We start from the raw sequence: 26,165 nt of genomic DNA, 5'->3' as shown, positions 1-26,165 counted from the left end.
AGTACTGGAACTTCTGARGAGTCGTTGTTTCAAGCGATATATCATCACAGACACTTGGAATAAGCAACTTTAGGAGCAGAAGGGAGGGTAAAATAAACACAACTACTATTCAGTGCTGTTCTTAAACTCCTTCAGTCTGAAGCCACCTATAAACATCATTTTTCCAGAGACGTAAAGCCCAAATTTGGGGTCATCTTTCATTCCTCCCTCCTTTTCAAACATTTACCTTTCCTTACAGTTTGTTATTCATATTTAAGTATCAACTTGGACATGGATTCTTAAAGTTGAATGCATGCAAGTAAAATACAAAATATTTTTAGTATCAGGGCTTGGACATTCTTGCTACAGTACCTTTATGTTACTGAACAGATAAAGATATCTTGCTCAAACACATATACTGGAATGAAAGTAAGTGTAAGTAGTTATCTGAGTACAATGATCATTAAAGAAAAAAAAAAAAGCAATCTTCCTGGGTTCCTCTTTGTTGGAAACTTCGCTTTAGAATCTGAAATCAAACTTGAATTTGTTTAAACATCAGATATATAATGTCCTTTCCTTTTGTCACCCATTTGATGAGTTGGTTGCTTTTGTCTCTGGTAATATAGGCATGAAAATGGTCATTCATGAAACATGCACAAAAAGAACCATTTTACGCAAAGTACCACTGCTCAGTAACACGAGCTGTTTCTGGGAGACATTCTCAGCAACTTGCGTAAGTGTGTGAAATAGAGGAATGTGATATGTTGATGGAAAACCCAGCAGTCACTTTTATAATGTGTAAAAAATTGATTTTTAAGTGAAGCAGATTTTCTTTCTGTTTTGCTCGCACCTCAACTTCTTTCAGTGTAAACAGAGGTTTTTCTTTCCTAGATTCAAGAAGTCTAGGAACTSAAAGAGTTTTTGTTTAATTGAAAAAGCTTGAATTGGGAGCTGTACATGTTACTATGAAGATTGTATGTATCAACCCATAAAACACAAATTTCTTGAAATTGGAATCACTGACCATTACAAAATATCATCAATCAATTGAATTTAGAAGTGAAATAAAAGTACAAAAATAGCAAATGGGTTTGGAAAATTCATWATAACACCATAGTACCTTGCATCAAGCTGGCAGTAAGAACATGGGGGCAACTTCCTAAGTGCTACAAACTAATAGCTGCATAGAGTGCTCCCTACTGTCACAAAATGCAGTTAGCAGCAAATGTATCATTAAATTCTTTAAAGAAGTATTTTCCTTCAGTTTATAGAGGTCTTAAACTTACARCTAAGAGACATATCTCAAACTTTCAGATCACTTCCACTTCTACTACCTTGGTACCTGTRTATCTCAGGAAATATATTAAAAAAAGAAAACCTGTCATATGTACATATGTATCTGGTGATAAATATGGAGCACAATAATTCTGAGTACAAAGTGTCATTCAAACCAGTTCAATCTGACCTTAAATTCTCCATCYTCAACTACAGTTAAGGACACATCTCAGAAATATTTTGGCAAAATGACAAAACTGAACATTAGTATTGGTTGAAAATTCTCAAAYGTTTCAATCAAAATGCAATTTTTGACAAGTACTACCAGCTTTTTCAAGTACCTGCTATGTTTAAACTGTGTTTTGCAGTGCGCACACAGGCTTAATTCTTCAGTAGTCAGAACTGGGAGTATGTCAAAACAGGCAATGACTCCCTTGATATGTTTGCTCATTTTTCTTCCCACTAAAGCTAAAGCCAAGGGGAGCACAGTGGAGCAYATCACGGACTTGCACTGTGCATCTACACTACGTGCTAGAAAATACTTCTGTATTTACCATTTTAGACAAAGCTGTAAACAGTCAATCTGCCAGAAAAGCAGCAGCAAAGTTCAGCACTAACAGAACTGCAGGAGCCAACATTAGCCCGTCCATTTGCCACTCTGTCCATCTGCTGTTCCCACAGCACAGAGCATCAGTGACTTGCTCTCTTCTCTGGGGACATTGCATGAGCCAAAGATTCCTCCACTTCCCACAGGGACAAAAGAGGTAATACAGGACTTCAACCAACAGATCCTCTTGAAACAGCTGGCAGCCCCTCTACCTTTTTCCCTGTTCCTAAGGAATCACTTCCTCCTACTGTGAACTAGTTCARCTGTTTCTCTAGTTCAAGAAACAGAAGTCTGGGCTGGAGGTGCTGAATCTGGATGGTGCTGCATAATATAGGAATTATTTCAGTTCTTGGGAAAAAAAAAAGTCAAYCAACCAAAATGATAAGCAGGTGAAGGAATACTACCTTAACATTAGGTAAGAGATACTGAGATACCTTCCGTATATGCATTCTTACTCAGATTCCAATTATATACACTTTTTCAAAATAATTTTTAAAGATTTTGAAAACGATGTAATGAAGCAGCAGAATAAAGTGATAAAAGTGCTATATAGTTCACACTACTGATTCAGATCTAACTTGCTATTTATCATAACAGAGAATGCACAGACTGCAGTAATTTCAATTTATTATTCAACTACCATTAAAACCAATGAAGTATTTCTTACAGATGTACAGTCAGCTCTATTAAAATAAATGGAGTATTTCTAAACCAATCTCTGTTTTGTAACGYATTCACAGACCACCAATGAATAAAATTACTCTAGGGCATGCTTTGTTTTAATTCTTGGTCAGTTTTACTGATTGAGGGGGACATCCAGCAACCTTGTTTCCTTAGTTTAAGCTTACCAAAAATCAAGGCATATGGGATAACCACCATCAGATACGCTGTCRTGATTTTTTCTAAAGGCACAGCTGAAATTCATACAGTTTTCTCATATTACTTAAACCCCAATAAAAAGTTTACTTATTACGCATTATGTCTGGTATTTATGGTGATATGTAACTGAATACTTAACAATACAACATAACTGCACTTTCTCGAAGAAAACAGAGAGAAAGGAAATAAAAACATACATCAACATGGCAGAAYTGTAAAAACTTCTTTTATATTTAGGACATGCTTTTATTCATACCAGTCCAATGTCATTGTGTTCGTTAATCTCCAAGCTACTRAAAAATGTCATCCCTAATTCTGATTTATTACAAATATTCAGTGAAAAATTAATTTTCAGTACCGATACACCTTGATGGCCCTGGAATATGTTAACAAATTTATATCCCTGTTTCAGTAGTTATTCTGTCCCGTGACTGCCACAATATTCTCTCTGCTGAGAATGGTAAGTTGCCTCATCCATCATCCACTGGACAAAGTTTTAAAATAAAGATATCACAATTATCAGATCTCTCCCTCAGAACTGCTTTATTATCACTGAAAGTCTAATTAGTAAAACTCAATTAAATATATGAACTTTATACCATGAAGTATGCTGCTTGACAAAGGCAATTCTCAACCACAGCATTAGCTCAAGTAGTGTATYGAGTTATCTTATACAATATAGAAGTACTCAGGTCATTAGAAACAAAAAATTGCAACGAGTATTGCTAAAGTGGTTGAAAAACATGTATTTAACATGTATACATGAGGCAGAGTAGCTGTTACAATGTGTCTTAACATTATCACTATTGGCTATTCTTGTAAATAAACTAAACTCACAATAGTCYAAAATTCCATTTAACCACTTCATGATGTTTTAGTTAAGCTTTTATAACATCAAAAAAAGAACAACAAAGCCACTGTATATATTCAGCATTGCTCTCAGAACACCAGAAAAACATACCYGAGAGTATACTGCATATGTACGCTTACCCCTAAAAATTAAATATATTGATACAGATATTAAGTAAGTAATAAAATAATAATATACAAATTAAACCTTCATATTAACAGAACAGGATCTCATCTTCTTCTGCTACGAAAGTAGTATATTACCTATGCAACATGGCCTCAGCCTCTGACTAGAGTACAGTTTCACTGAAGTCTGYGTCATTCTGCATTCTTTCATAGGGTTACATATGCAAGTGCTGCAACATTAATTAATACCTTCTGATTATCCTTAAACAGAAAATTAAATGAAAAAATACACTTACTTGCTTTTCCCTTTGTATACTGTAGCATAGGACCCTTCCCCTAGTTTTTCCAGTTTTTCATATGAGTCTGCTTTTCCAAACTTGGGGCTTGTAGGCTAAACAACAACAACAAAAAAAATGACCTTTCAACATGTATTTCACCTGACAACAATAATTGCTTTGATTCAGCCTTGAAAGATCAAATGTTATTACCAAAACTCATAGACCTACATTTGTTTTTAGCAGCCAATAATGAAAAAGTTAATAGTTCAGCTAAAGAAAGAATGGAATAGGCTACTCAAACAAACATCATTCAACACCCCAGATGGTTGCTGATTTCAACCATATCCTTGCATCACTGCAAACATCAAAAGGATTACGTTTGTAATGAAAGGGAGATTTCTGTTTCCCTTTTCACATTTATCACTTTATACTAGGAAAAGGATGATTAACAACTAAGCCATCTTATCTTTGTCAAGAGATCTAAGCAACGGTCTTAATCTGCCCTATAAAATCRGATTACACATGCCTGTTAAATTAAAAATGAATTTAAACCAAAGTCTACCCAAAACCTCTATTACAGGTAGTCAGTGGCCCTGGTATATCAACCACTGTTCAGTCAAATTCTTACAGGAATGCACCTTTAATTCAGAAACAAGATATTCTATTGAAGAGTCTTCAGCTTGCAAATACAATCACACCACACTTTTAATGGCATATACACACAACRCAAGTCTACTCACATTCATTAGGCTTAATGTCTGCAGCCTAAGGAAGGGGTCTATAACCAAACCACGCAAACACAGAACCTTGCTCAAAAGGCCAGACAGCTCAGCTGACCTTTGTGAAAGGCTGGCACTTGCCCCACTTACCCATAGTCCTAGCAAAGAACACCACAAAGCTTCAAAAATAGAAATTCACCTGACACAAAAATGATTCCTTTTGAAAAGTGACACCAAAAATTGAGGAAGAAATAAGATATGAGTAGTATTACATAAAATCACGTTTCCTAGTTTTTAGTCAGTGAAACAAATGCTATTCCAAAGGACACAACACAACAACTGCTTTTATAACTTCAACATTTGTATAATCAGGCCAGTCTATAACTACAGATATTAGACACGAGTAGTAAAGATCTTCAATAATAAATAATATCTTTACTAGGTCTTTGTTTGTATAGCTGAATATCCATTTAAAGATATGCATGCTACAGAATGCATGTGTATAGAAAAGAAATACCATGATATACAACAAATAATTCTTCATTAACATAGCAGATTTTGACGATTTAATACACATATATATACACAAATATATACATATATACACATTAAAAACCTCAGACTTCAGGAGGATTTTTTCTTTAAAGAGGTTTTAAGTTTTGTTTCAATCTTTTCAATTAAGTTTTCAAACTGTCATTCAAAGGGGAAATGAAAATTTTTAATCTTTGTTCCCTTTMTACACCAATCCACCACCTTCCCTTAAAGAAAAACTATTAAAAATATGAAGAAAAATTTGAGCTAAAAATCCTAAATGGAAGTGCCTTAAGAAAAAAAGTCAGTTGAAGAAAGTTTCAATCATGAACAACTTGAATCCAGTTTAAGCACTTTTTATTTGCAAATTAATGTTAATTTTTACAAAGCAAAGTAATTGAAGCAGTTGCAGAAAAACATTTCTGCATGCAACACATTCTGAAGCTCTAGGAAAATGTGTGAGCGTTCTGAAGTGTATCCTCTTCTCCCAAGTCTCCCTATTTTCCCATTCTCTAGGCCAGCCAGCGAATGAGGATATTCTGATGGACTTAGAGACTGAAGGAAAGTACTTTTTGTCTTCTGCCCGAGACAAGAAAGTCACCTCAAAAAAACCCAATCTGCAATTGCCATCAGCATTATCTATATAGGTTTTAGACTGCAGTGCTTATGTCCTGAGTAYGCCTAAATCAACCAAAACAGCACAAGGCAGAAGCTTTGTAGGATCAGCACTGACCAGAAATCTTACTTACATTTACCCAGTGTTACAAAGCAAGCTCATAAGATCAAATCAAACACAGGGACTGCTTTGTCAGTGCTCTACTTGTCACACTACAAAAAAAAGTATGTCTAGTACACCCACACAGCATTATGTCATGTGGATTTGCACGTTTAGGGCTGAAAGCAACTGGGAAGCTCTAAATCATGCTCAGTTGCACACCATWTAGACTCATATTTAGGATCTTAAGCCTAATCTACAAAAAGTACTCAATCTTTCTTAAAAGCAGACCTAAATATTGCAGTGCACAGCCCTTTAAAACRCTGGTTCAGTACTGGGTCCACCCTTGTTCAATTTATTCATCAGTGACCTGGATGAAGGGACAGAGGGCCTCCTCAGCAAGTTTGCTGATGATACCAAGCTGGGAGGAGTGGCTGACACACCTGAGGGYTGTGCTGCCATTCAGAGAGACCTGGACAGGCTGGAGAGTTGGGCAGAGAGGAACCTCATGAGGTTCCACAAGGGCAAGTGCAGCGTCCTGCACCTAGGGAAAAATAACCCTAGGCACCAGTACAAGCTGGGGGCTGACCTGCTGGAGAACAGCTCTGCAGAGAAGGACCTGGGAGTGCTCGTGGATGACACATTGGCCATGAGCCAGCAATGTGCCCTTGTGGCCGAAAAAGCCAATGGTATCTTTGGGTGCAATAGGAAGAGTGTTGCCAGCAGGTCGAGGCTTCCCTGCTGGCTTCCCTGGGGAAGCCTCATCTTGAGTCCTGTGTCCAGTTCTGGGCTCCCCACTACAAGAGACACATGGAGCTACTGCAGAGAGTCCAGCGCAGGGCTACAAAGATGATCAGAGGGCTGGAGCACCTGCCCTGTGAGGAACGGCTGTGAGAGCTGGGCCTCTTCAGCCTGGGGAAGAGAAGACTGAGGGGGGATCTTGTCAATGTGTACAAGTACCNNNNGAGGGTGTCAAGGGGATGGGGACAAACTCTTTTCAGTTGTTCCGTGTGACAGGACAAGAGGCAATGGGCAGAAATTGAAGCACAGGAAGTTCTGCCTGAGCGTGAGGGGRAATTTCTTCCCTKTGAGAGTGACRGAGMACTGGMACAGGTTGCCCAGAGATGTTGTGGAGTCTCCTTCTCTGGAGATCTTCAAGGCCTGCCTGGATTCAACCCTGTGCTCTAGGTGACCCTGCTTGCGCAAGGGGGTTGGACTAGATGATCTCCAGAGGTCCCTTCCAACCTTACTGATTTTATGATTCTGTGATTCATATATGCTTGCAAAACTGAGTCTTTTCATTCCTTTTCAACATCCAGAATAATTTCTGTATTACTTTCRCTATTCAAGTCCTAAATGTGAATATACTGATGAAAATACACTGTATGAGAACTCTGTTCCCATAGTAGTAGTAGTGTAACTTCCTGTTACACTATTTAGACCACTTCATTATAGATAGGGAGTTACATTCTCAGTTCCCAATCTGTGCTTAAACAGACCTTTTGCCTGGTTAGAAATGGTATTTTTTGAAAAAGTCACAATTTTATTAAGATGTCACTAACAGAGGTGGCTGAAATACTTATTCAAGCATTTTTTTTTTCATTTAAGTTTACAATTATGAGTTAAGGTAACATTATGAAACTGTTTGTGGAAAACGTGTTTGGATGTTTCAGTACCAGGCAGTGAAAAAGGATAGCAAAACATTTGCAGGCTGCAAACTCACAGCGAGTAACTTTGGCTGGAGTGGACATGTTGTCCTAGTTAAGAAAAGTGAACAGTTTGATGTTGGTCTCTTCATATAGTGAGAGAGAAAAAGAATACTATTTATACATATGTTCTATATCCATGCTCTGATTTTCATGCTGAAATATACTTCTATTTTATACCACTGTAAACCATAATATAAAGGTCACAACCACTAGTAATGCCTTAAGATCTTGATGGGAAATAGGATGCCTTTAATCTTTTATCACACACTAAATCATCAACAATAATGATTCCTACAATCTCAAATTTATTTCCCCACATTCCAGCTGACAAAGGTACTGCTTTAAGGTCATATCTTTGACTCATTCTCCTCCAGGGAGTTGCTGCATCCTCTCCAAGAACAGACAAAGATAAAAGCTCACGTTGGCAAGATGAAGAGGAAGCACTCACTCCTGATCGGGCAAGAAGGCTGCCAGCTTTGACTGTCCTCGTGGGTCCCCCATGCAGTGTCACACAGCTCCACTCTTCAGCTCCACTCCACAATGCACCTGCCTCTTCCCCACTCCAAGCAGCCCAAATCTCTTCCCTGTTGCCTGCTCATGCCAAGCAAGAATGCCCCTAAATAAGTAGAAACCCAGCCCATTAGCACCGTCTGTCCACATGCAGTAAAATAATGTGGCTGATCTCCCATGTTACTGCACCTCTGCAGTCAAGCTCAGCCTTCTCTTCCAACTGGATTACTAAATGGGGTTGCTCACAGGCCAATATCTCACGTTATTATAGCTCCACTTGTAAAAGTGGACATTCTTTTTTTCTTGCTTTTGCAATTTTTAAAAGCTTACCATTTTTGAAGGCATTTAGTGTAGAAAAGCATTTCAAATGACTTTCAAAAATACGAAACCTTAAGTTTTAATTTTAAAGGGACCTAAAGAAAGGACTATCTTTGCACTTAAGGGATATAAATAATTTGAAATTCCATGTAATTGCTGACAATTATATTTGAGTTTTCCCTACTTTATTATTGCACCCTCTTTCATATAGCTATTTCTCCAACTTCAGTCATGAATTTTGTTCGTCAGATCTCTCCACATTACTGTTTAGCTTTCTCAACCACTTTCACTTCTGCTGAAAAAACGTGCCTTGTTACAAGTTAACAATTTCTTTTTTTTAATAAATGGTAATATTARAATGTGACGTAGAATTCACTTATAAAGACTGTATTCCTTCCAGCAAAATACATGGCAATACTACACAYAGAGATCCACGTCTGTTAAATCACAAGTGTCCCCTATTCTGTCTAGGATGTGGTTGATGGAAATACGCACAGCAAGTAAGACATATCCAGAGCACATCAGATTTACAGTGCTTGCATCAGCCACTGACCTATCTCACAAGCAGTAGACTCCCAAGAAGTTTCTATATATTCTAGAAAATCGCTGCACATCCTCCAATTTCATTCAGACAAGATTTCTTGACAGAAAAGAATATTAATTTTAGCTGAACACTTCTGTTAAATGTTTGCTCAAAGCTGTTTTTTAAAGATCAATTCTTATTAGGAAGAAAAAAAGCACATATACACATACATCACAAATGTTCTGCAAGTCTTCTGCAGAAAGACATTTCCACTAATCTCAGGTTGTCAAACTAGGCCAGAATACTTCTAGTGCTATTCATTTTTATTCCTTTCTTTCGTCTTACTCCTGCTTACTGCTTTTTGACCCTGCAAAACATAGCCACAATGCAACTSTGATAAGACAATTTTTGCCTTGTCTGAAAGCTGATTACCTGCTTAATGTGCAAATTGCTTCTTTCCAGTTAACTAAAATCTTCAAATTCTTTTCTAAGAAATCCTTTACTATGATCCTTTACTTTTCATATGTAAGCCAAAATAAGACCTCTCTACATCCTACATAAATTTGCACATACTGTATGTCAGTGGGATGACTGCAGTTCTTAAAAAAAAGCCTGTTGCTCAGCACCAGATCGCTGTCTTAGCTCCAAAAAGAACCCTCAAAGCTAAGAAAAAAATAAAAAGCATATGCACATGTGAACAAGGTAAAACTATTTAATGGTCGAAACATTAAAGAGGCACTGAACAACTGGTCAGTGAGAAGCTGGTATTACTGGGAAGCTACTGAAAAGTAAATCTTTATGTTAGGAAAAAAATCTCTCCAAGAACTCAAATAGAAAACATAGATGAGACACTAAGACAGAACGGAGTAAAGGTCCACAAGTTGTTGAAGAACTCAAAGTCACAAGATACCATGAAAGTCAGCACAGATTGTGGTACAGCAAGTTACCTGCAAGAGTAAAACTGGCAGACTGGAGCACAGAAAGCTGTATTTTGCCTTCAAAGAACAACAGTTGAACTTGTTCGCCTTAGTGCTTCACTTTCTTTGAATATAGTTTCCACGTGGTTTTCTTACTGTTAGCCTATGTTTTTCCCAGCACCAAAAAACTAGCCTAACAATACCACTGAGCACTGAGAGTGAATATTTTTAGTAGGATGGACTACAGTAACCAAGATTAGATTTTTCTTTTCTCAGGTTAAGGAAATGCAGATCATAGTAACAAATATGGAAAGAGTATGCCAAAATGCTGAATACACAATAGAAGAAGCCAGTATTCTCAAATTGATCTGGGAGTATTAAAAACAACACAGATGAAAAGAAACGAAGGGAGACTATCCTTTCTGACTAGGTTATTTCAAGTAGTCATTTCATTGATGAAGATTGCAGAAGGGCTAACAGGCTTATTCCAAGATCTTGCCATATAACTTCTTGCACTATACTCCCATATGAATACCTGCCTTTCACAAAAATTTTTGAAATCGAGATAGTAAAGAAAGCTTTAATGGAAAATCACATCAAGAACCACCTGACTATTCTTATACAAGCAGTGTGGGTTACATTCTCATGCATTTTTCATAACTGCAAAACAGCTTGTGAATGTCATACTTCACCGTCACACTCCTGAGCCTAAGTTTTAAATAGACTTTTTTCTTAAACTGCAGGATATTAAACTTCAATATAAAACTGTCCTCAGGGAAAAATATTATGCTCACAGTTCCACTGTAAATTATTTAAAGCCAAAAAAGATCTCTTTTGATACATACCTCAGAAGAAATGAACTCATAGCTAGAAAAATGAGAGTAAAGGATAGGCCAAGAGGCTTCAGACTCTTGATCAAATTTTAAAAATTTTTAAACATTTTTTAAATGAAGCTTGTCTTCCTTGGCACAATGGTAAAGCTTTCTTTACAAAGCCGTATGCAAGTTTCACAGTAATTAGTCCCTTGTCTTCATGTTTTGTTCAGGTTCCTATGTGCAGTAACAGGTCAATTTGACCAAACCTTTTTTCTTTCTTTTAAAACTTTGCAATTTGGACTGTTTCAAGGACAGTATTCAYGGGATACAGAGATGCACAAGAATCCAAACAGAACATTAAATAGAAGTCTCCAAATGTTTGATTCCMCTCCCATCACTCATGTCTTTTTATCCCTTTAACATGCAGCCTTTAACATCAAGAGCAATCTGAGGAAGAGCTACCATAGAGCTCCTTCTGAAAGGGCTGGATGCAGTTTTTAAGGATGTTTACTTGTGCTGCAGACTCTTAAAGCATAAGAGTGGGACCAACTACCACTTTTTATCATTTAAAGAGTATCCCTCCAGAAAAAAAAACTATCCTTGTCCTTGAAAAGAAAAATTGACTCTCTACACTGAGAGTTAATTGGAATTATCTTACTTCTCTAAAAAGCACSCACCAAGAAGGGATGAAGTTATCCTGTAAGTAATGGATTCATAAAAATAAGAAAGCTTCTCTACACCAGGCAGACTGGTAAGCATGGCAGACACCAAAGATGACTCACTTTGAGACAAACTCCTGTCTATGGCTAATTCACAGCTGATCTRTTAACAAGCAAGTTCAATTTCTGCTTTGCAGTTATGTTTCTTATGCAATAGATTTATAAAGTGTGAATACAATCAATTCATGCTTTTTGATGCATTCCTTTTTAGATGAAAGTTGCATATAATACAAGTGAAAATTAAAGTTAAAAAAGTAGATGAAAGGCTATGTTCCCAAAAATAAGTGCAAGCAAAAAAGCAGTAACGCACTGCTTATCCAATTAATTTTCACCTCAAAGCATATTTTACATTTATGTGAGTTGGTAGAAAAGTAGTGTTTCACTGCATTTAGATTTAAATAACTGAAAGGTAGTGTGCATAACCTGGCACAATGTTTGAATTAACAGATCATTACCCTGGATTTTAAGCCAATCAAAGAATAAACACTGATGTGTACTATCAGGTAACTAAATCTTGACCAGATGTCTAGGTTATAAAATACACAAAATTTTATTAAATATTGTGTGATGGTACTATTTTAGTATATAAAATGTGTACCTTATATACAATAAAACTTTATCTATGTAACAATAATGTCACATGCCCAAAAGCAGGGATCTCAAATGCAGCTTTTAAAAAAGCAGATTCAAATCATCTCCCAAAACAAGTTTTTATTCGGTGCAGAAAGGGTTGTTTTTGAGTTATACTCTCCCCCACTTCCTACCCATCCAGTTTATTTTCTTTTATCTTTATTCTGCTAGGGAAAGGAGAAAATCAAGTTTCTTTCTTTGGTAAGCAAAAGATTTTCACGACGATAGTTAATAAAGATATATACTTATATATACACACACACACGAAATTTGGTTGTAAAGCCAGAGAAGTTGACAGGTGCATTCTGCAACATGTGCTGTGAATTCAGTTTTTGAAAGACTAGATTTCAAGCTGGAACAGTCTGCTTAATTAGAAGACATTATTAGTCATGCATGGTGCTCAGAGCAGAACATAGCAACAGCTGTGCTGGGGCAGCACCAGGGTCTGCCTAGCCGAGTTGCCTTCCACCAASGTGGCCAACAGGGGATGCACAGGTAGACCTACGCTTAGTTCATTCCCTTACAGGTGAAGATCATCCAAATAGTAATTCTAATATGTTTTAAAAAAGCATGTTTGTCCTGCTGAAAATTTCATTCAGGAAGAACATTCAATCTCAAATAAATTGAAGAGTTTTGAGATCAGATTCATGTATGTTTTCTTATGTTTAACAGAAAGGAAGAAGAAGAAAATAAAATGCAATGTCACTGTTTTACATAATGACTAACTATCAGAGGGAATGACTTTAAACATTAAACTTTTTTTTTGTAAGAACATCGTGCTAACTTCTCACTCTATGCTGTGGTACTAATCAACAACACAGTATTTCTAAAGGCTTGCAGAAAGGTGTGACATTAGCTGCAGAAAACTACTTCAGGTTGAAGAGTAAATGATTTATTTTCCAAGTGAAAATCTGTGGATAGGAAAACTTAGTTCCAGCTTTCCCAAACTTCTCTGCACRGTCTTTCTCACCACAAGGTATAGAGCTCTCGCCCATTAACAGCAGAAGATTCAGAAAACACAAAATGGAAAATGTATTACTTGGTGATCTTCAAGCATGGAAGCCGGTAAGTGCCAGGTGGCCAACAGGCTTCTAACACTARTCTAAACAGAACTTAATGCCCTAGGCCTAAACTATCCAAAGATGGTCATTCAGGAGGCATCTTGAAAAATGTTATCTTTCAGACAAATTATGGACTTTCACCTGAGCAGAGAGCAGGTGGTAAATCTGCAAGAGAGATACAGAGACAGTAGGCCTCTGCCATTTACCTTTTGTCATATATCAGTTCTTCAGCTGAGGGGAATAGAGGACTTTAAACTAGGAGAAGGGAGAGAGACTAAAAGGAAGCCATTTTCAGACTCAATGTCTCTAGTGATGAAGCAAAGAAAGCGTAGATTGCAGGTGGCATCCACCTATCAGAGCATCTTGAAAGGTTTATAGAAAGCAGAGCCGAAACAGAAACACAACTGCATAACTGTAGCCACTATGATCCAGAGGGCATAACATCCTCAGCAGAGTTTTTGCTGAAACTGAAATGCCAGTTCAGATTGGTGTAATCTATACAAGAGAAACATTTCTGAAGAATCAAGGCACAATTCAATACTGGGACATATGTGGCAGCTCTCTGGCACAGAAGGAGAACAAATAAAAAGCAAAGGAGGAACTAGCAAGTGCATCTGCTACACAACATTAGGACTAGGAAAAAAAAAAGAAACAAAAACCCTTCCTTAGTCAATTTGTGTGTAATTCCAAACCAGAGTGATGAATTCCTGCACCCAACCACACAGACAGATGCTCAATGAAATGTGCTCAAGGCACTGGGGGAAGGGACAAGCTGGCTCGATGGCGTCTCTGCCGTGGACGTCTGAGTGCAGGGTTGGCCCATAGGGATCTGTGTGACCTGTGACCAGCAGAGAGGCCACTGCTGCCTTGTGCTGTGAAGTTAGTCTCTTTCTTCTTCATTGATGTGGACACTATCATTATACCATAAATAGTTCTCCCTCAAGTGTTTTTATGAGCAGTGTTTGTGAGGAAGACTAAAAAATGACTCATGCTGCCTCGAAGCAGCGAGAAAGAAGCCACTTCACGGAACAGAGCTCTGTAAACCAGGGAGAATTACAAGAAGTTTAAAAAATCAGAACTGTATTTCAGGAAATTCCTATGCATCTACTTCAACATAGGAGAGGCCTCCACCAACTCTGTGTGACTCTACATAAAAGAAGATTAGCAAAAACATTTGTTTAGCTAGGGCTCTAACCAGTCATGTATAAGCAAAAGAAGTATTAATATCATTTATATGGAAAAACATTGGGATCCTTGGAGACCGCGTGGGCCCTCTGGGAAAGAAGAACAAGACTTCAGTATATGGTGTCAAAATAAGTCTGCTTCAAAATTCTGGAAGCAAAAGCAAATAAAAGCCCTCAGTTTTAACAGAAAAGAAGTATGTAAWGCATTCATAGAAATTAGTAATAGTTTCTAAGAGGAACAAGACAAAAACAGTAGAGATGGGAAATGACCTAATGCCAGAAAGGAAAAAAAAAAAGTAAGAAAGGACTTTCAAATAAATTCATTTAAATTGACAATTTTAGTGCCAAAAAATAAACAGGCATCACATGCAAGTAAAAAAGGTGCAAATTGTATCACAGACTGAGCTTCTCACCCTCTAAAAAGACCTAAGTTTTATTTTAGAATATGTTAATAAGAAAATAAATAACTGAGGTCTGAATAACACGTAGCATATTGAATATATAAGGGCTGAAGTGCCTGTACCAAACAACTCCCTCCAAAACAACCTGAAAAAACAAAATGCTTCCTTGCTAATTGTAATAGCTTTATAACTGTTAAACATCTACTAAGAACTACTAGTTATGGATTGATCCAGAGCATGCAGGAAAACACCTTTGGCAGCAGATATGTAACATGACATGATGGAAAAGTAAACTTATTTTTGCTACAGATGGTTACATTTTAAAATGTAACCTTTTCTACAAAGTACAGTCCCCTAGAGGCAGGACATCTTATCTGTAAAGTTCACATAGGTTAAATAAAGCTCATTTATAGCAAATAAATTTCTGGCCTTTCTTTTTAGAACTTAGAATTCAGGCAAACTTCTTTACAGACGACAGATGATATCCGGAAGATCGGGGGGGGGGGGCCCACAATCAACCTTTTAAATTATTTTCATGCCAACTAGGACTGCAGTATTATGTACATTCTACTCAGATCTGTAATCTTCAACTCAAAGGTCACATTATTATGGTTTTTTCCTGCCAAAGCATAACAGAAATAGTTTTTCAATAATTCTGAAGGTCTCTTGGGGGAAATCTGCCTGAGCATTTTTCATAAAAGATACGACATTTTATTTATCTAGTTTCTTTCAAAATATTAAAGAAGAAACAAAAATGGTAATGTAGTACCAAACCCTTCTCAGCTGTTTTTGCATGCACTCATGTGCGCGCAAACACACACACACACACACACACACTGTCTCTAACGGGAAAAAATGCATTTTTACTATTTAATTTTATAAAGAGAATTTTAAAATGTAAATAAAATCTGTCAGATGTTATTTGTTTTTGAAGTTTCTCTAAAACCTAGATCTAAAAATTGAAGGATCAATTCATATGGTTTCCTAAACTTCCTCTTTACAAATATGCAATCCCCCGCAAAATATGCATCATAAACACTGTAGGAGCTGTAATATTCTACCAGAATGAGGAGAATAAAATGCTTAGAAATCCTATGAGATATACCAGCCAATATCTGAGAGGAATCTCAAAATCCATTATTTTCTCAAGTTTTATTTTCATAATTTTATATATACATATGTGTGTGTGTATATACAAAAAAAATATATACATACACACACACACACTTTATATCTTACAGTAAAACACTACAAGTATATATGTTAAACACTTTTAGTTGTAGCCATAAGATTCTTGTTTTAAGTATCCGAAAGAGAGAAAACATGTATTCAGTGTTACTTATTCCATCATCTAGTATACATACAGATATTGGTATTATGAACTTACAGAGCTAGGGCTGGAATGCCGTCTAACTTTAGGTGATTCCTTCCCTGCAGATGAAGTTTTGAAGTTAATGCAAGCATTGTTCTCYGAATGAACCCTCTTCACTTGATTAGTTGGTTTCTCAAACGGATCAAAACTACTCTGCGTCCTCTGAACCCTGACTTTTTTATCCTCAGGAATTGTATCCAGAGGTTTGATCACTGAATCCATTCCCTGGCAGTTCCGTGTAGACATCTTTGTGACACATATCTGAAAGGAAAAAAGAGCATTCATTGACTGTAACAGGCTTAAAGTGCATATCAATCCACATTTGAGCATCAGAAAAGGTACTGAATTTCCAAGCATTCATTTTCTATTCCATTTTTATGATTGCAAACTACATATGTGTTTTACGTAGTAGACACACACAGTCATATCAATAAAAATTATACCTGCACAGTGTACTAAAAGATCCTGAAAAAGCAAGACAGAAGAGGAGCACGCATAGAATTCATACATGTGTATATTTTCTCTCAACTTCTACAGTCTGTTCTTTGAAACAGTGCTACTTCACTTCCTACTTCACTTCTTTCTCCAGTGTAGTGACTGATATCTGCAAGCAGTATTGATTTCCATTTGTTTAAAATTGAATGAGACTAAACTTAAATAAATGATGGTACTTTGTGCATGAACTTCAGTGCTGGCCTGCCAAAGAACCAATACCAGTGTATTACTGTATTTTTAAAATAATGCTTATACAGTGTTATTTGCTGTTATTACCACATGTCTCAGAAAATCAAACCAGTAAATCAGTTCCCAGGCACTGGAACATGAGAGCACAGCTGCATAGCACACTAAGGCACAGAAGTTCAACTCTTCTTTACTGTGAAGTATGATTCTGCCAAGCTTTAAAGTCTACAACTTGCTTTCTGATCTACCAAAATATGACTAGTGCTAGTTCAAAAGAGCAGAACAGAAATTCTGGATATTTCAGTGCATAGCTTCATATATTTGGTCTTAATACACTCTAACTTATAAGAAATTTGTTAAAACCACATAATTATAGTTTTTTTTTTYYTTTTTTTCTTCTCCTGGAGTCTCAGCTTCTGTATTCAGCCATCAGAGACTCAACTTTCACTTGGGAAGAAAAGAAATTATTTTATCTCTCATGGCTACAGGGAAAAACTATAAATTGTGATGTAAGCAGACCCTAGAGGCTCCTTGAATCATAAGGCAAATGAAAAGAACCCACAATATAATTTTTCAAAGATAATTTGCAAGTATTTAAGAGTAGAAAATATTAATTTGCTATCAACCATACTGTTTGCTACATACAATTAAACAAACATAATGTTTCACTTATGCACATACAGTCAAAGCATCTTTGAAAACTTGCTGTCATAAAATGGGTCAAATGTGAAAAGACTGTATTAAGAAAGTATTTAAACAGTACTCTTCTCCCATAACACAAAGCATCTCCAATACAAACCTCTTCCAATAAATTATTCTTTGCAGTTTCCTCTGTAGAATTCTGTGCCTTGAAATCCAATTTAGTTCAATTGTTCACAGAAGTAATGGGTAACTATACCTTATGTTTTTGATACGGGCTGGTTTTAATGATCCACTCTAACAATGGATCAAAGATTTCTTCCATACTCTGAATAATTAAAGTATGCTTGCTGCACAGTGCCATCTGGCCAAACTGTCATATATGAGTTCAACTTTAATCGATGGACATTACTAACGTTACAAATCAGGCTTTACAAGGGTCCTCATTTCTTCTCATTACAGCAGTTTCTCCAACTTACCAAACTTTTAACTGAGACAAGTAACAAGCCCTCTTCATTCCAAATGAGATTACCCTCTTCAGCCAGAATTAAAGCAACTACATAATTCTGGTATATTTCAGTTATTTCCGAGAGAAAATATAAAAAACTACTGCATAAAGAATTTTTAATTAGACTTCTTGTAAAATTAATTGGCTTCTTTTCCCTAAAGCAACTTACACATGCAGGCATGTACCCACATACCTCCCACTGTGCTTTCCAGATCCATGCTCATATAATGCTTGCTGTCAACGAAGATTTTCTGGCATAATGTAAAATAGCAACACTTTCATTTTGCATTATCAACACAGATACAAATAAAACAGAAAATGAGAAGAAGTATTCTTCAGCCTCCAGGATCTTACAATCTAGAAAATAGGGGTAGAGTGTAAGGAGAAAAGGTTCAGAAGCTGTACTTGTCTTCCTTTCAAATTACCAAAAGGCCACCTGTAGCCAGTTGCCTGTTTGCAATCCACAGCTATAAATATACTAGAAATAATGATGCCATGACTACTCTTTCTTGTTTCTTTTTCCACTGGGAAACTTATCTGTATGTATAACTCTTTAATGTAACTCTTGCTTAGCCCATATTATAAAAAAACAATAAAACCCCACCACCCACACATTTGTAACACATCAGTTACTGCTTTTGCTAGGGAGATGACCAGTAGTAGTAGTTTGGAATTAGATATTGAGGGGACACACTTTCATATTCAGGTCACTTGTTTGAATCTGGGGTAGGATGAAAAATTCCCTCAACAATCTTTTAAGAGCCAATTGACATACACTAACCAGTCCCCTTCTTGCAACTGATATATCTCCAGGAAGCAGTGGACATGCAGGCTGAGCACCGGGCCATCAGCAACAGAGACTGCAGAAAAGTGCAGATGGAGACATTGCACCCTGCTCCCCTCTGCCTGCTCTGCCAGCAGAGCACTTCTTATTCTAGCACGGTCATTGAGGGTCGTTCACCACTCCTTGTTCATGTGTATAAACAGTCCACTAACATTAATCAAACATTCTCCCTTAGTGACTGCTGACCACAACACACTGAGAAACCAACATAGCTAAATGTCTGCCATTCTCCAGAGGCACACATTTCCAATCCATCAATCTTAACTCTGAAGGGAAACAGTATTTAAACAGTAGTTTTACCATACCATCTTTCATTGTTAGAAGAAGTCAAATTTAACACTAAAACTTTGCTCTGTAAAATCTGAAAGGAGCAAGTTTAAAATATCCATGCTAAGCATTGGTTGTAAGTTCAAAATTACACACTTCAAGGCTGCAGTAAACACACAGTGATTTCAGCTTTCCCTCTTTCGGCAAGAGCTAAGCTACCATAACAACCTTGCTTTTACTGTTGTTGGACAAAAGGTGCACAGACCTGCCATTCTCMTCCTTTAGTTAGTGTCAGGATTGATTTTAAAGTAACTTCTGATGCAACTGAGCCACAGYGTACCGAACACGAATGATGCATAAGGTATTTTGAAGATCCTACCCATAAAAATGATCTTAGATTCAGCTGAGATGACCAGATCACATTTAGGAATAGTACTGGTTTGAATTTTTGTATTACACTGTCCAGCCTTTAATTAAAGTATCATTTTTCCCTTCACAGCATATGAAAGGGATTCTTAAATGGTATATAGAGATACTTAACATCTACACTCTTAGAAGTGTAGACCACTGTCTATCATCTGGTAGTTCCTTGCTCATAGTCAGGAAAAGTCTATCAAGCCTCTCAGCTTCTTACTTGCAGTTTTCTTTTCACATCAGAGATTAAGGACTGTGTTCCAAATAAAGCACAGCATTTGTCACAACAGACACAGGTTCATAGCCGTGAAAATAACTATCTAGCAAACAGCATCAGCCTTTAAGSAGTTTTAATTACTAACTGAATAACTGTTTCTTCAGTTTAAATYCTCATACAATAAAACATTAAAGTATGCCAACATTAAGTAATTTTTCCCCCCTTTAGGAGCATCTACCACGATTTTCGTATTCCCCACCCCATCCCTCAAAACTACATTCAAAGCAAAAATTTCAGCAGTGCTATGCAATTCACTTTCAGTGGTATAAACTATTTCAGAAAAATACTTGGCTTTTAAAATAGATCCAGTGAAGTCACTGTTATCATTTTCAGAACAGATATTTCTACCAGAAAATCTAATAACTTTGGGGAACAGATAAATTTTTGCTTTGTTTATCTTTCAGAACAGGTATTGCTGCCAACAGATCTAATAACTTTGGGGAATAGATGAATTCTTTCTTGGTTTATGCCTTCTCTYTTTTTGAGGAAATTGGATAAACAAAAGACCAATCAATTTAATACCTTTACAGCTATAGGTTATTACAAATGTAACAGACAGTCTGCCAAAAACCAGTCATACAAGGATTGTTTAAGCAGACATTATTTTCCCATTCAACAATGCATAAAACAGTACAGGCTCAAGAAAGGCACTGTCTTGTTCACTGCCTCTCACCTTGGGTATGTTAAACTGCTCAAGACTTAAATAGAGAAGAGGCTACACCCACTTCTTACCACTTAAATTCCAGCTTGGCAGGAGTCAGAGCAATAGTACTTCAGAGAAAAATAATGAAAACCAGCAGTAAGCAACAACAACTGCAGAAGCAGACTTAATATCAAAAAATGGCATCTTCTTCATGGAGGAAAAAAAAGGAAAAACAAAAGAAAGGTAGTTATCTACAGGTGACTCGCACAAGCAAATTGTACATATAGGAGATTAATCCCCCAAGTCTCTGCTTCAATTCCAAGACTAGAAGATACTAGAAGAGCTAAACTAGATTCCAATGCTGAGTATCTCTCTTTGGAAAGAGTCTTACTGTTCTCCACAGAAATTCTCCACAGAAAATAGTATAGGCCTACAGAAACTAGTTTCCCATTTCTGAAGTTAGTGTTTGGAAGAGTCTTTCTTACCACTTCCAAAGCAGCACTCAAATTATCCAAGGACTAAAATGATTGTGGTTAAAGATTTAATTTGAAAATACAAATGAATGTTCCTATCCAGTAAACTAACAGTACTAACAGTTGAGTGTCCTGGAACTCAGCTTTGGGGAAAAACAAACAAACAAACAAAAACTGTCAGCCTAAATGTGGTCAAACAGATATAAGTCTCTATGAACAGCCCAACAATTACTTTTCTTATTTAAGAGTCCCTAATGTAAAGTACAGAATTGTATTTCCTCTTCATAGAATAACAGAATGGTYGTGGATATCACCCCATATATCACTGGCCTTCTTGGCCACTAGGGCACATTGCTGGCTCATGGTCAACCTGTCGTCCACCAGTACTCTCAGGAGTCTCCTTCTCAGCATGGCTGCTCTCCAGTAGGTCAACCCCTAACCTGTACCGATGCACGTGCAGGACCCTGCACTTACCTTTGYTGAACCTCAKGAGGTTCATCTACACCCAACTCTCCTGCCTGTCCAGGTCTCTCTGAATGGCAGCACAGCCCTCAGCTGTATCAGCCACTCCTCCCAGCTTGGTATCATCAGCAAACTTGCTGAGGAKGYACTCTGTCCCCTCATCCATGTCATTGATGAAGAAGTTGAACACGACTGGACCCAGTCCCGACCCCTGAGGGACACCRCTAGCCACAGGCCTCCAACTAGACTCTGCACTGCTGATCACAACCCTCCGAGCTCTGCTTTTCAGTCACCTCTCAATCCACCTCACTGTCCACTCATCTAACCCACACTTCCTGAGCTTATGTAGGAGGATGTTATGGGAGACAGGTCAAAAGCCTTGCTGAAGTCAAGGTACACAACGTCCACTGCTCTTCCCTCATCTACCCAGCCAGTCATTCTAGATGGAATGTTGCTTGTTGGTTTGTTTCTGCTGCCACACAGTATGACAATCAATATTCCAAGCAGTCACCAGAACTACCCCGATATCTCACTCATTTTGCACACCCAGATAACTGAAATATATCTGCTTTTTAAACTTTTCCACAATTATTTATCCTGTCTCAGTTAAAAGGTAAGACAAAAAGCAAGATGATGAGACAGAAGTCTACTCGACACTTAAAACCTACAGCACAAAGACCCACCTTTCTGTTGCATGAAGTGCTCTTTTCTACTTTTGACAGAAATAGAGAAAGGAAGATTTATATAGCAAATCAAAATACTCATGTCAGTTCCAGTGTTACTTAAGCTGTTACAGTCTCTGGAAATGTAAAGCAAAAAGTTAGTGTGCTCTGTTTTCTAAGTGTTTTTTTTAGTATTTCTCTGTGTTTTTAAAGTAAAAAGAACTATTACCATATACCTAAAACAAACAAAAAAGAAAGACCCTTTCGAATTCCCAATTTTAGAACCACAAATAAATATAGCATAGATTACACTCTTYCACTTTCTTACTTGTTGATCAGAATCAGAAGACAATGCACAGCAGACAGTAAACCAGCTGGGACAGCCTTTTTTCCTCTCATCCTACTCAACTCTGCAATCAGTTTGAGGAGATCCAAAGCTGCTCTAGGATAAACAGACTTAGTCATCATTACATCACTAAGGCTCACTAGGCTACAATTTCCTAGAGCCTCACCTCAACCTTGCAATATTTATCGTATTTCAAGACCATAATGTCTACAAATAGGCAACTTATTCTTCCTAAAAGAATCACTGCTGAATTTCTATACATAATCACAAGAGCCTGAACTCACAAGCATATTTTTGCTCCATGAATAAAGTTCACAGTATGCCCCATTAAAAACTAGTAAAAAAGATTCTGTGAATGGTTATTATAAAGACAAAAAGTGTCTTTGATTCACTGTATGCCAGTTCCAACAGTATTCCTTAATTTAATTAAATTAAAATCTGGGATTAATGTAAAGAAAAAAAAATCAAATTTCCTTAYCTTCCGATACTGCTTCAACCTAACAYTATTATTTTGTGGGCAAAATTAAGAGTTCCCTAAGAGGATTCCTAAAGTCAAAAATTGCTGGATCAATTCATTTACTACTTAAACAAAAGTCATACTTGTAGCATGTAGAGAGTGAAAATGATCACTTAAAAGATGTAAGTAATTTATAGTCCTTACGGTTCATAAACAACAGTCATGAATACTCCTTGAATTAATTACATATTAGGGTACTTAGTTATAAGACATGCCCCACATCTGTGGAATTTATTCATACTAATAAAGATTTCCTCAATAACCAAGAAACATTTCTTAAACTTTGGCATGCCAGACTAGACATCTTACCACACAGGGGAAACAAAATCAATCAATGTTTGTGAAGTGTAAAGACATTCTACTATAAAGCTCATGACATCTTTTAGGAAGACCCATTAAACATGTTTTTCCACTCCTAGATATAACATCCTACAAAGCTGAAACATTTGCACTTTGATCATCCAGTACATAAGGACATAAGAAAACATCACAAAACTGTTACCCACATTTTGGTGCTTCTGCTCTTTACTAGTCACTCCCACTGTGTACATCCTGGAAAAAGTGGTCAGCTGGGTAAATAGCAGAGTAAATATCCAAGCTTCTTGCCGATAAATCAAAACAAAACATCYGAATTCTCCCATCTGTTATGTTCCAGAAGTACAAAAGGACCCAATATAGGGAATCCAAGCTCTAACTCTCACGAGAAAAAAAAAATGCTGAATGTCTTGAGGCAAGGAAGTCACTTAACCTCTCTACAACTCCTTATTTCTGTTGATAAAAATGAGAATAATCTTCCTGCCCTTACCACAAGGAAAAAGTGGGAGCACTAATTAATTTCGTAAAGCACTAGGGCTTTTTAAGTGAAATGTTATAAAGATACAGATTATAATTTGTAGAGCCAAATCCCTCTGGAAGATAGCACAACAATCTCATTATCACAGAGTATAAGACTTAGCACTTGCATTTAGCTGACAGATGGGTTAAAAGAAAAAGAAAAAAAATATATTTTTTTAGTATTTCTCTGTGGTTTTTTGGTAGTCACCAAGTGACTACCAACCAAACAGCTGAATGGCTGAATTGTTGGAGAGCATAAGGTCGGTGTTAACTTTCACTGGAAAAAATTCCTAGCTGGATATGAGTTTTCACTATGGTTTATAAGTATTTTATTTTCCAATGTGTTTTGTACCATGGAAATTGAGAACTACAGAAGTCATCTACCGATTCCAGCAGCACTGAAATTTGACATTTGCTACCGATAAAACATAATTTGGGAATGCTTGGGAGTATTAAGAGTTTTATTCAAAATAAAAATGGAACTTGCAATCTTGACAATTACTCTGTTTGGAGAACAAAGCATTAGGACAGATCTTTCTTTTTAAAACCACAGGTGCTGTTAGCAGCTCCTCCAGGCAGCTGACAGCAGTCACTAGCTTCATTGAGAAGAAAGGGTCAGCAGCAGCWGCTGCAGAAGACTGCTGCATCCACAAGGAGAAACCCTAACATGAACAGTTTGACAAGAGAGCTTATCTGTTGGGAATGTAGGGGGCATGGTACAGAAGAAGATCAAGGAAAGATGAGTGATAAGAGAATAAATAAAATTGTGAAAGGTATAGCAGAGCATGTAGTGCTAGAAGACACCAACAGGGTCATATTTCCTACTGGAACTACCAGCCCAGTCAGGTTCCAAGTTGAATGATGTCCTTCAACACTCACCTTTCCCTGATGTACCAGGTCTTTGGTTTGAACATCTGATGGGCACAGCTAAAAAGAGCAGTAGGAGAACTTGAGTGAAATAGAAAAATAAAGGTTAAAATAGAAACAGAAAGAAGAAATAGAATGACTATCACACAACGGAGGAAGACTTGAGAAAAAAAAAAACAATACTGGAATAAACATTTATTTTCCCATCCTGTTTCAGCTTGTGTGGTAACCCCTGCAGCAACAGGCTCAGCTGTATCCTAGAACTGTAATGAGCAGGCTCAGGTATTATTCATTTAAMTTGATCTGAATACCAAGATTGCTATGAATTAGCAAATACAATTGAAAGCAGACTTAAGACTGAAAGGGGAAACCAATAACACCATATTATACTCGCTGTACTTAGCACAAACTTATTCTCATGAATCTCTCACATCCTGTATCAAAGGCTTATTCCAAAAACGGCCGTTTTATTTTTGAAGTTACATCTGATGTTAAGCCAACTGTCCTTGTCATATGGAAGAATGCAAATATAAAAAGGTCACAGAAGTGCCAGATGGAAGCATTTTTGAACTGGAAGTTCTGACATTAATTCTGTGTGTTGGTCTGAAACACTGAACTCAGTGAGCAGATTAAATGTCTATGCTGAATTGCCAAGTGAGAAACCAGTCACTTGCATATAAAGGCCAACTGATCAGGCCTGAAGTAGGAAGCCCAAGTCTACAGATCCAAAAAGAAGTTTCAACACCTGAATCCAGGGAAAATTAGGTATTATGCTGCAACTTTTTTTTTTTTTTTTAACAGACAATGCTTATACAATTTCTTCCTGCCCTCTCTCAAACTTGTAATATAATATATTCTGCTGAATTAGTGTCTAAAATCTACCATGATCAAGCACAACACTACAAGTCAGGAATTACTGCATGTGACACTACATCCCTTGGATGTGGCAAGGTGGAGCTGAGTATTTCTAAAATTAATATTCTTTATGTTGATACAACCACTTAATTTTGGAAAGTGAGTTTTCAGTCCATTAAAATTGATGTTTCCCTCATAGGGGAAAAGGTACAACTCTGAAGAGAATTCAGATTAACTTTAAGTATATAAAAACGCTGATACGTCGCTAAAGCAAAATCCTGTTCCATRACAACAGTAGTCAGGAGGAGTCACTTAAGGACAGAGTTCCAAATAAAGGTCATGCAGAAATCCCGACAGCTTGTAACATGCATAAAAGGAGACAGAAACTTAATGGAGCTATCTAAAGGGGAGTTTTGCTCTATTTTTGTACTATAAAATCTTAACAGTATTATGACTGGSAAATGAATTCTTTCTTTTACCTGCCTGATGTCCTGCTTTATTACAAAGTAACTAGCATATCATATGACATTCCAGATTTTAGTCTTAACCTAGTACAAGATTTATGGTATCCAAAAGCAGGAGGTCATTCCTCCACTTAACCAAACAGGCCCACGTAGGACCAGATAAATAGAGGTATCGGTGCAGAAGACACGTCTTCCAGCGACCAGCATCAGTCAAAGACTTCTTGGCAACCAGCAGGACAGTGAAGAAAAGTGTCTGCGCATAAACAGTCTCCCATGAAATTGTGACAGGTGGTTT

General features: G+C 37.1%; 1 protein-coding gene across 3 annotated transcripts in view; it reads right to left on the bottom strand.

Moving 5' to 3' along the window:
• Nucleotides 1-26,165, bottom strand: part of CDK14 (cyclin dependent kinase 14) — a 330,258-nt gene that overhangs the window by 234,731 nt on the left and 69,362 nt on the right. For 2 of the 3 annotated variants that reach the window (XM_085310484.1, XM_085310483.1), the window contains exons 3-5: nt 24,564-24,611; nt 16,133-16,378; nt 4,012-4,106 (exon numbers count right to left, since the gene is read on the bottom strand). In XM_085310484.1, the coding sequence (XP_085166610.1) occupies nt 4,012-4,106; nt 16,133-16,378; nt 24,564-24,611 (389 nt within the window). The remainder of the gene's footprint in view (nt 1-4,011; nt 4,107-16,132; nt 16,379-24,563; nt 24,612-26,165) is intronic. The other variant, XM_085310486.1, reaches the window with a different exon arrangement.

The sequence above is a fragment of the Rhea americana genome, unplaced genomic scaffold, assembly GCF_003343005.1.
Source record: "Rhea americana isolate MKP2758 unplaced genomic scaffold, rheAme1 scaffold_32, whole genome shotgun sequence".
In the NCBI taxonomy this organism is placed as follows: Eukaryota; Metazoa; Chordata; class Aves; order Rheiformes; family Rheidae; genus Rhea; species Rhea americana.
This window is presented reverse-complemented; position numbering and strand designations above follow the sequence as displayed.